The sequence below is a fragment of the Nelumbo nucifera genome, chromosome 4, assembly GCF_055504915.1.
Source record: "Nelumbo nucifera cultivar China Antique chromosome 4, China Antique-T2T, whole genome shotgun sequence".
Lineage (NCBI taxonomy): Eukaryota > Viridiplantae > Streptophyta > Magnoliopsida > Proteales > Nelumbonaceae > Nelumbo > Nelumbo nucifera.
This window is the reverse complement of record NC_142652.1, coordinates 18,820,390-18,831,157: the sequence shown is the minus strand read 5'-3', so window position 1 is coordinate 18,831,157 and position 10,768 is coordinate 18,820,390. Positions and strand designations below refer to the sequence as shown.

The 10,768-nt window shown below is 43.2% G+C and overlaps 1 protein-coding gene across 1 annotated transcript in view; it reads left to right on the top strand.

Moving 5' to 3' along the window:
- Positions 1–342: 342 nt before the first annotated feature.
- LOC104598193 (actin binding protein) overlaps positions 343–10,768 on the top strand; it is a 35,542-nt gene continuing 25,116 nt past the window's right edge. Inside the window, exons 1-5 of the mRNA XM_088903223.1 lie at positions 343–782; positions 1,621–2,321; positions 2,401–2,622; positions 2,701–5,117; positions 5,394–5,526. Coding sequence (XP_088759349.1) covers positions 710–782; positions 1,621–2,321; positions 2,401–2,622; positions 2,701–5,117; positions 5,394–5,526 — 3,546 coding nt within the window. The 5' untranslated portion in view covers positions 343–709. The remainder of the gene's footprint in view (positions 783–1,620; positions 2,322–2,400; positions 2,623–2,700; positions 5,118–5,393; positions 5,527–10,768) is intronic.

The following is a 10,768-nucleotide window of genomic DNA, read 5'->3' as shown; positions in this document are numbered from 1 at the left end:
AGGGTTCGTGTTTCAACCAGCAACTCTAGTCAATTATTTCACCCGCTAAAACACCGTTAAACTAAACATGCTTTCTCCCTCTCTCTCTCTCTAATGAGGGACCACGGCGGCACAGCGTCATCAAGGTAAATTAACAGAGACGGTTCCCGTCTTTCGGCCTCTCCGTCTCCCACCCTCTCTCTCTCTTTCTCTCTCTCACGGCAAATATAAGAAGTTCCTGAACAGAGCCCATGCGGTTTCCGCCTCTCCTAACCTGCAACAACTCTCTCTCCTCCTTTCTCTCTCTCTTTGTCATGGTTGCCACGTGTTATCTTCCGTCGTGAGATCGAGCCAATCAAGTTGCAGGTCGCAGACATTCTATTATTTCAGTCCACTCCTTCCCTCTTTCTCTCTCCATGTGAAGGAAAAAGAGAGAAATGATCTATCTCTCATGTGTTTATCCAGTATCTGCAACACGACTATTAAATTCTAGCAACGATCTCTTCTTTTGCTTCTTGTACTTCTTTTCTTCTCGTCGATTTCTGTGCTTCAGCTCTCACAAGAACTCGATTGGACTTGTTCTTGGTCTTGCTTGGATCATTTTGACAGCAGCTGCAGTAACTCGATTATTTTTGGCCGGGATCTGTTTGGCTTGTAATTGGTTTGATCTTGGAGGAGTTTCAGTAAATTATCGGTTTGGATCCGATCCAGGCAGCAGCAGCGCCGGAAAATGGCGCTGTTCAGAAGGTTGTTTTATCGGAAGCCGCCGGATCGGCTTCTCGAGATCTCTGAGAGAGTTTATGGTATGGCTTTTGTTCTTTGCTTCTATTTGCTTCTAGAAAGAAAGTGCTGTTAATTACTGCTGAGTTGAAGAATTTTCTCCGCTTTCCTTTGAAATGTGCAATTGCATTATGTCATGTGCTCCTTTTTATTCGTATTATGTTTTCGGATTCACTTGCTTGTTTTTGATATTTTTGGGCAGAAAACGAGTAAAAAACTTTTGCATTAAGAAAATGTTGAAGTGTTATCTGAGTATTTTGAGTACCATAGAAGCATCATTGCAATTTGTTTGTGTTTTGCATCTGCTTCTTTTTTTCCTCTTTTAATATTCCCAATGTAATTTTTAGAAAGTCCAAGTTTTTGCCATTTTTGTTGTATTTCGGCTTCTTCTTCAGTTCATATTTGAGTTGCAATTTTTTTTTTTTTTGAAATTTGGAATACCTAAAGAATTACTGTGGTCTTTTGGGACAATTATGAAACCAAGGAGAATTTCAGTGTCATAGGAGTTAAGGTTAGCTTTTAAAGTGTAGGAACTGAATGTTGATTTTATTTCACAACCTTAATTTCCTAGAAAAATTTCTCAAGGTTTGCAAGTTCATTGGATTCACGTTCACATTATAAAAGAACAAAAAAAAGAAGAATATTTACTCTCCTTCAAGATGCATTTTTAAAGTTTTTCCCATTCTCTTTCTTCTATTTTTTTCTTCTTTATAAACGGTGACGAGGACTGCAATGCTTTTTAATATGTACATCTCCTATTTTTATTTCTGAGCATACTTTTCTGTTAGTTGCTATAGATACTGAAGGTCTTTAGCTATAATATTTATCTAATTGTGGCTTTTGGTACTTTTTGTGCTACAGTATTCGACTGTTGCTTCTCCACGGATGTTCTGGAAGAGGATGAGTACAAGGTTTATATGAGCGGGATCGTGGCACAGCTGCAGGACTACTTCCCTGATGCCTCTTTCATGGTATTTAACTTCAGGGAAGGAGAAAGGAGGAGCCAAATTTCAGACATATTGTCTCAGTATGACATGACTGTTATGGATTACCCTCGTCAATATGAGGGATGTCCTCTGTTACCGTTCGAGATGATCCACCATTTCTTGTGTTCTAGTGAAAGCTGGTTATCATTGGAAGGGCAACAGAATGTGCTGCTGATGCACTGTGAGAGAGGGGGATGGCCTGTGCTAGCCTTTATGCTTGCAGGTCTTCTATTATACAGAAAACAGTACACTGGAGAGCAGAAGACTCTTGAAATGGTCTACAAACAAGCTCCTAAGGAACTCCTCCATCTCTTGTCTCCCTTAAATCCACAACCTTCACAGCTGAGATATCTCCAGTACATATCCAGAAGAAGCCTTGGTTCAGATTGGCCTCCACCAGATACACCTTTGACTTTGGAATGTCTTATTCTTAGAGTTCTTCCCCTGTTCAATGGGGAAAGGGGTTGCAGACCAGTAGTTCGTGTTTATGGTCAAGACTCTTCAGATGTCACCAACAGAAGTTCAAAATTGTTATTATCTTCGGAGACAAAGAAACACATTCGCCACTACCAACAGGTAATATTGTTATTTGTGTATCTGTTACCAGAATGAGGGATCTACTTGATGTTTTAAACATTTTGGTATGCATCTGCAGGCAGAGTGTATACTTGTGAAAATAGACATTCATTGTCGTGTTCAAGGGGATGTTGTTCTTGAGTGCATCCATTTGGAAGATGATCCAGTACGGGAGGAGATGATGTTTAGGATTATGTTCAACACAGCATTTATCAAATCAAATATTTTGAATCTCAACCGTGATGAAGTTGATGTTTTGTGGGATGCTAAGGATCAATTTCCTAAGGACTTCAAGGCAGAGGTAGGTGATTGTTTTTCTTCCATGGGGTTGCCCTTTCTTGAAATGTAGGGGTTGAATCCATGATTATTTCTGAATCAGGTTGCCTTTTCGGACTCTGATGCTGTTGGGTCTAATATCACAACAGAAGTGGTAATAGAAGATGGGAATGATACAGAAGGAACTGCAGAGGAATTTTTTGAGGTGGAAGAGATTTTCAGCAGCACTGATGGGCAGGATGGGAAAGGAGATTTTTACATGCATGCAACTCAAGAAAGCATATTGGATGATGTCAGTCACAAACAGGATGGGAAGGCAGAATTTACTCTTCAAACTACTGAAGAGAGCACATTGGATTCCATGAATTGCAAGCAAGAAAAGAAGTGTCATGACAAGGCCATGACAGGGCCTGCTACTGTAGGCAGCAAATTAGAAGCCAAAGCAGTAATTACTGATGTTCATGGCAAATTAGAAACCAAAGCAGCTACTTCTGTTGTGCTTCACAGAGAGGAAGATATGGACAAAAAGGAGAATGCAGAGAACAATGGTACCCAGAATAAGGCAGATTTCAAAGCTCCACAGTCAAAGCGGGATTCTGATATCCGTAGACAAAAGCCTGAAAATGTACTGCCACCCACCCCAAAGAAGCAGCTTACTTCAAACACAAAACAACCTTCAGATCCAACTGCAGCTAAGCAAAAGAAGAAACAACAAGAACCCGAGGGAATCCATGTGAAACAGACAAAACCAAACACAGTACCTCGATGGATCCAACCAAGCAAAGACTCTTTTACTAATTCCATTCATGTAACATCTCATCCTCCATCAAGATATAACAGTGCACCAGCTGCTATAGAGATTACTGCACTTTCAAATGATTGTGGTGCAGGTGAAACCGGGGCTCATCCATCTGTTGCTGCTCGTGTTGGGATTATGGTTCCTTCTGATGATTTACCTGAATCAGCTGATGAATTTCATGAAGTTGATTCCATTATCCATTCAGAATCCACAGATGATGCACCAAGTCCCTCTCCACCATTTTTATTATCTCCTTCAAATGTTTCCCCACCTCCACCACCCCCCCCACCACCTATTCGTGTAGGATCTACATTTCTGGTCCGTTCTCCTCCACCACCTCCACCTCCAACTATCTGCCATGAGGCAACTTCTCAGCTTTCAGGTCCTCCTCCACCACCACCACCACCACCACCACCACCAACTCCTCCTCCTCCTCCTCCTCCTCCTCCTCCCCCTTTACATGTAGTTCCATTTCCACCACTACCACCTCCTATGCGTGGAGCTCCACCGCCACCGCCACCGCCACCACCACCACCACCACCACCACCACCACCACCACCACCACCACCACCAACTCCTCCTCCTCCTCCTCCTCCTCCTCCTCCTCCTCCTCCCCCTTTACATGTAGTTCCATTTCCACCACTACCACCTCCTATGCGTGGAGCTCCACCGCCACCGCCACCACCACCACCACCACCACCTCCTCCTCCTCCTCCCCCTTTACGTGGAGTTCCATCTCCACCGCCACCTCCTCCTCCTCCACTACGTGTAGTTCCATCTCCACCACCACCACCACCACCACCACCACCACCACCACCACCACCTCCTCCTCCTCCTCCCTCTTTACATGGAGTTCCATCTCCATCGCCACCTCGCCCACCACCGCCGCCTCCACCACCTCCTTTGCGTGGAGCTCCACTACCGCCACCTCCACCACCACCACCTCCTTTGCGTGGAACTCCACCGCCACCGCCACCATCACCTCCTTTGCATGGAGCTCCACTACTGCCACCTCCACCACTACCACCTCCTTTGCGTGGAACTCCACCGCCACCGCCACCACCACCTCCTTCGCATGGAGCTCCACCACCACCACCGCCACCACCACCACCACCTCCTCCTTTCCGTGGAGCTCCAATGCCGCCGCCACCACCACCTCCTACACGGGGGGCTCCACCTCCATCACCACCACCTCCTACACGGGGGGCTCCACCTCCACCACCTCCCCCCATGCGTGGTGCTCCACCTCCGCCACCTCCTCCTATGCGTGGAGCTCCACCTCCCCCACCTCCCCCCATGCCCGGAGCTCCACCTCCCCCACCTCCCCCCATGCGTGGAGCTCCACCTCCTCCACCTCCCCCCATGCGTGGAGCTCCACCTCCTCCACCTCCCCCCACACGTGGAGCTCCACCTCCACCTCCACCTCTTGGAGCTCGAGCACCTGGTCCTCCTGCTCCACCCAGACCTCCAGGTGGTGCACCTCCTCCACCTCCACCCTTTGGGGCGAAAGGACCAAATGCAATTGGTTCTCTATCTGATGCAAAAAGTTTATCTGTTGGAAGAGGCCGTGGACTTTCACGTCCTACAGCTACAGGTTATCAGGGGTCTTCTGCTTCAGCACCTCGGCGATCTACATTGAAGCCACTGCACTGGGTGAAGGTAACAAGAGCAGTGCAAGGAAGCTTATGGGCAGAACTGCAGAGATATGAAGAGCCTCAAATGTATTATGATTATCTCTTTCTACTTGGATTTGCTTCTTTGCCCTGATGATTTTTTTCTAGATTCTTGTTGCCCATATTGATTTTCATTTCTTAAACCTTGATTCTGAAAAGTTTTCATGGAAATCTAGCATATTTATTTGGTTATATTTAATACCGTCAGATTTGCATGATGGCATTGGTTTCTAATTTTGTTCTACGACTACTGCAGTCTGCATCATAGTTTAACTATTTCTTTTTTGTTCTCATATTTACAACATTGTCACCTTTGTATGCCAGTGCATCAGAATTTGATGTGTCAGAACTTGAGAGCCTTTTCTCTGCCACAGTTCCAAATATGGTTGATGGCTCAGGAGGTAAATCTGGAGGACGACGCAAGTCTCTTGGATCTAAACCCGATAAAGTTCACCTGGTAATTCACAAAAATTGGCATTGTACATTTAAAATTTCATGGCTCTTTTTTATACTTTGTAGGGGATAATGTTGTTAATTTCTTCAAATTTCTTGAAGTGACCTTATGTGCTCCTCATGATCCATCTTTTTAATGTTTGGATAATATTCCATACTTTTGTGATTTCAAATATGTCTTGACTGACTTTTCATAGGGTGGATTGAAAGGGATAAATATGTTTAACTTTCATCCTTCACTCATGGGGCAAGTTTCAGCTCAAAATTCCTTGTCCTGTGGCCAAATTGGTCATTTTCTGGGCATCTTTTGAAGCAAAGAAAACTAATTGACAAGTTAACATCATTTGAGAAAGTTCCAATTAATGGTGGATTATAGAGCTGCCATGGACTGAGCAAATAACCAAGTAGTGTGACATGCACTTGATTTAAAATATCTGGTGCATGAAATTAACCATGGATATAGTCCTTTGTCCTTGATGAATTGGAATGACAAAATAGGATTTGGGTAACCGACTCAAAATAGTTTGGATAAGGCATTTTTTAGTTGAGTTGTATATCTGGTGTATGAAGATTTTGCTAATTGCTATGACTAGGAAGAGTTCTAGTAATTTTTCAATTGCTTGCATGCAGGTGCAACTTTTTTTTTATTGGAAACGGTAATTTCATTAATACAACTTAAGAATAACTTTCTAGAGTTAAGTACAGCTGTCAACCCCTAAACAGGTGTTGAGCCCCTAGTAATCTTTCTTACAAAACTGCCTAGAACATTCTCTCCCTCACAGTCCCTTGTTTAGCCAATGTGTCAGCTGAACCATTAGCTGATCTCCTTGTCCATTTGAAGCACACACCGGTCTCCCTTGTTGTGTCGAGGATTTCCCTTATGGGCTGTCTATAGTTCCAGGCTCCCAAACTTACCAGATTGCAACCACTCAATCAACAATTTAGAGTTATGGGAGTGGCTCTTCTCATTGTTTGGGTGCAGGTTGGTTAGGCCAGCAGATGCAAGTTTGATTTTTGATCCTGCTTTCTTCCCTTGGCGTCACAGAAGAGGAAGAATTATGTGGAAGTGTGCAAGAGCAGCGCTGATCTGGTCCGTGTGGGAAGAAAGGAATACCAGAATTTTCCAAGAGAAGGAGAGAAGCCCAGAAGAGATGAAGGACTCATTCTAAACAGGGTGATCTTGTGGTTAAAATCACCGGACCTATTCCATCAATTCTCATTTAATGATATTTGGAGGAATTGGTTAGCAGTGGCTAATTGTTCATCCATAAAGACTAAAGTGAGTATGGCTTGGGAACCCCCTCCTGAGATTCTTGAAGCTGAATTTCGGCGGAAGTAGTCTTGGTAATCCAGGTCCGTCAGGGGTGGGAGGGGTACTGAGGAATGAGAGTGGGAATGTGGTTCTTATTTTCTTAGTAGGAGTTGGAAACTCTACTAGGGCGGAACTTGCTGCCACCACTATCCAGGGAGATATTTTTTTTTTTTGATCAATAAATATCCAGGGAGATAATAGAAGGGGACTCCAAGGTGGTAGTGGGCTGGCTACAAAATCTGGACTCTATAGTGTGGTGTTTTAAGAATGAAATAAAAAAATTCAACTGCCTAACAAGAAGCTTGACAGTGAGAGTACAATGGGTGGGGAGATCAACAAACTCTATGGTTGATGATCTTGCAAAGCAAGAGGTAAATAGGGAAAGTTTGTATTGGGCTCAAATGTAGACCGAATCTGTTTTCTATCTTTTGTCTTTCTTCCTACTGTAGGAGAGGACACAGCTCGTGCCTCTCCACGGGAAGCTTGTAACTGCATTAGTTTTTATTAATGAAATTTATCCTTCTTATTTATCAAAAAAAAAAAAAATATAGTCTCCCTCTATCTCAATTTGGTGTAACCCAAACTGTTTGGCATATCTTACACTCATCTTTGCTCTCAATGAGCAATGAGCCCTCCCACTCCTATTGGTCCTGAAAACATAGCCACAGTTTTGCCATTTTCATCTCTGAATACTCCTATACCTGAAGGGCTAGGGTTACCTCTAGAACTCCTGTCAAAGTTCAGTTTCACTCCTTGTTGTGTTGGTGGGGACCACAATTCCTGCATAGTAGGTTTTATGGAAGTTGTAGATGCCACCACTTCCCAACTCCTATAAATGTCTTCAGCTGAGAAGTCTTTAAACAAATCCCAAGTTTTCAACCATTGAATAGTCATGATGATTATCCTTTCCACAATTTCCTTATTGGATTTCTCCACTCCTTTTAAAGATCCTATTGTTCATTTCTTCCCAAACGGCCAAACTGACCATAAGATAACTGCTCTTTTGGCTCTCCACATTAATCTTCCACATCTCTTCGGTTGCTTGACAAAGCTTGGGGAAAAAAAGGTTTGCCATGTCCGAGGAAGGTGTTCACCTGCAACCAAAGATAGAAGAGAACCATGCCCAAATAAAGCACACAAATGGACAAGAAATTAATAGGTGTATGATTGTCCTACCAGAGCCTAAGCAAAGGCTACAAACATGGGGTGATAGGCATAAATTTGGCCTTTTTCTTTGCAACACATCTAGAGTATTGATTTTTGGAGAACCACCTCCCAACAATAAGCCCGAGTTTTTGTGTGTATAGGCTGACACCAAATCTCCTTTGAAGGAAAGCTCCTTGTAGGGTTTGATGATTGAGTGAGGACATCAAAGGAGAAACAAGTGAACACGTCAGATGGGGAAGGTTTCCAAATTCTACTGTCCAAACAAGATTGGTCCAGGTATTAGAGAGATTTGAGAAAAGGCTTGCTTCTTGGAGGAAAAATCATCTCTCTTGGGGGGAGAATCACTTTGATTAGGTTTACCCTAGCTAACCTTCCTGTTTACTTCTTGTCAGTGTTTAAGATTCCCACAAAGGTCTCTAACAGGGTGGAAAAATTAATGAGGTATTTTTTATGGGAACCAGGAGTGGAGAAGAAAGACGATAGGGTGAGTTGGGAGGTGGTAACTAGTAGCAAGAAGCTAGGGGGGCTTGGGATTGGGAATATTAGGAAAAGAAACATGGCGTTGATGGGGAAATGGTTGTGGAGGTTTCCACTGGAAAGGGACAAATTGTGGACGAAGATAGTGGGTAGCATACATGGACTAGATGAGAACGACTGGGATCCAGGAATTTTGACAAGGGCTATAGTTGCTTCCCCTTGGAAAGCCATTCATGATTTGCTTCTAGTTTTCTCCCCTTGGATCATGTATGATTTGAACTCTAGTAATCAAATAAAATTTTGGGAGCAACCTTGGGTTGGGGACTTACCCCTGAGGGACCAATTTCCCTCTTTGTATGCTTTGTCAGGTTTGAAAAATGAACCCATCTCCTCTTTCTTAGTTCCTTCTGATTCTACTTCTAGTTTTGGGTGGAACCTAGGCCTGAGAAGGGCAATTAAGGATACATAATTGGGCTGTATTTCCTCTCTACTAGCCATCATTGAAAATGTTTTCTTGAACCCTAGTAAGGTAGACACTAGAGTCTAGACCCTTCCTCCTTTGGCTCCTTTTCTTATGCTTCGTTTTTTGAGACCTTAGTTCAGCCTACTATTCCTCTTGGGTTGTCCTTCCCTGTTAAAGAGATTTGGAGCAAACCAATTCCTCCTCGGGTTGGTAGTTTTTGTTGGAAAACTTTCTTAGAAAGGATTAACACAAATGACTTGCTTTAGAGAAAGAGGCCCAATTATTGTTTACTTCCCAATATGTGTAATCTTTGCAAAGCTGATGGGGAAATGAGTTACCACATTATGGTTACTTATTCGGTTACCAAAACTGTTTTGGAGTGGGTGTTTCTCCCTTTTTGGGTGTACTTGGAATCCCCTCGTGAGTGTGCAAGGCTTGTTCTCTCCTTCGTTCTTTACATGACCTAAGAGGGAAGGTTATGTGGAGAAGCATTAGGGCGGCAGTGTGCTGGTCAGTATGGGAAGAGAGAAACTCACGAATATTTTCAGACAAGGAAAGAACCACGGAAAACTTACTAGAACTGATACACTTAAGGGCAGGTCACTGGCTGAAATCTATGGAGCTATTTTCAGAATTTTCCATGGCTGACTTATTGAGAAAGTGGAAAGAGGTAGCTACCTTTGCCCATCGTAAGAGGACCTCTAGGCCCTCTTGGTCCCCCCCTCCCGCTGGATTCATAAAACTGAATTTTGATGGAACTAGCTTAAGGAATCCAGGGCCTTCTGGGATTGGGGGTGTTTTCAGGAAGGAGGATGGTATTATTACTGCCATGTTCTCAGGCCCAATTGGAGAGGGTGACTCTCTTAGGGCCGAGATTCTAGCAGTTCTTGAAGGAATCCAAAGAGTAAGAGAATTAAACATCAGATGCTTAGTTATTGAAGGGGACTTGGAGGTGGTGATTAGGTGGCTGAAAGGAGACAACAATGGTTTGTGGAGCTACAACAATGAAAAGAAAAAATTTAAATGGCTGAGTAAGGATATTGAAGTGAAGTACAACTGAGTGAAGAGAAGTGCTAACTCAATGGCTGATGGGTTAGCTAAGCAAGGGGTGGTTAAGGAATCTCTGTTTTGGGCTAATTTTTAGCTTCTTTCTTTGTTCTTTTGTTGTTGGGGAGTTAAGATAGCTTACCTCCCCTTTCTGTAATTAAAGTTTCACAAATCTTATTCATTAATAAAGCTTATTGTTATCGATAAAGAAACAAGATTGGTCCAGGTAGGTTGACCCTAGAAGGTTAATTAATTCATCCACCATTGCCATTTCTGACTCCCTTAGGACCTCTCCTCAGACCTAGGTCCCAAGAATTATCAGTAAAAATTGAAGAGATCACTTTTCTTTTATTTTCTAACAGTGAATAAATAGAAGGGAACCTTTTAGTAAGGGAAATGTCTCTAACCCAAATATCTTCCCAAAACAACACTTTATTTCCTGCACAAGCATCAAATTTGAAGTAAGGAAGGATGGAAGGTAAATTACCATGAATAGATTTTCAGGGAAAGCATTGAGAAGCCTTAGGGTCAATTCTTGCATCCCAACCATTGTCTGCCAATCCATGAATGCTAATAATCACTCTATGCCAAAGCCTGTCCTGTTCCAACGGCAATCTCTATAACCATTTCCCCAATAATGCTGTGTTTCTTAGCCTAATATTTCCTATTACTAGGCCTCCTTCATCTCTACTTCTAGAAACCACCTCCCACTTCACTAGGTGGTCTTTTTTGGTGTCTCCTGGTTTCCAAAGGAAGTTCCTCGTAATCTTTTCTAGCTGA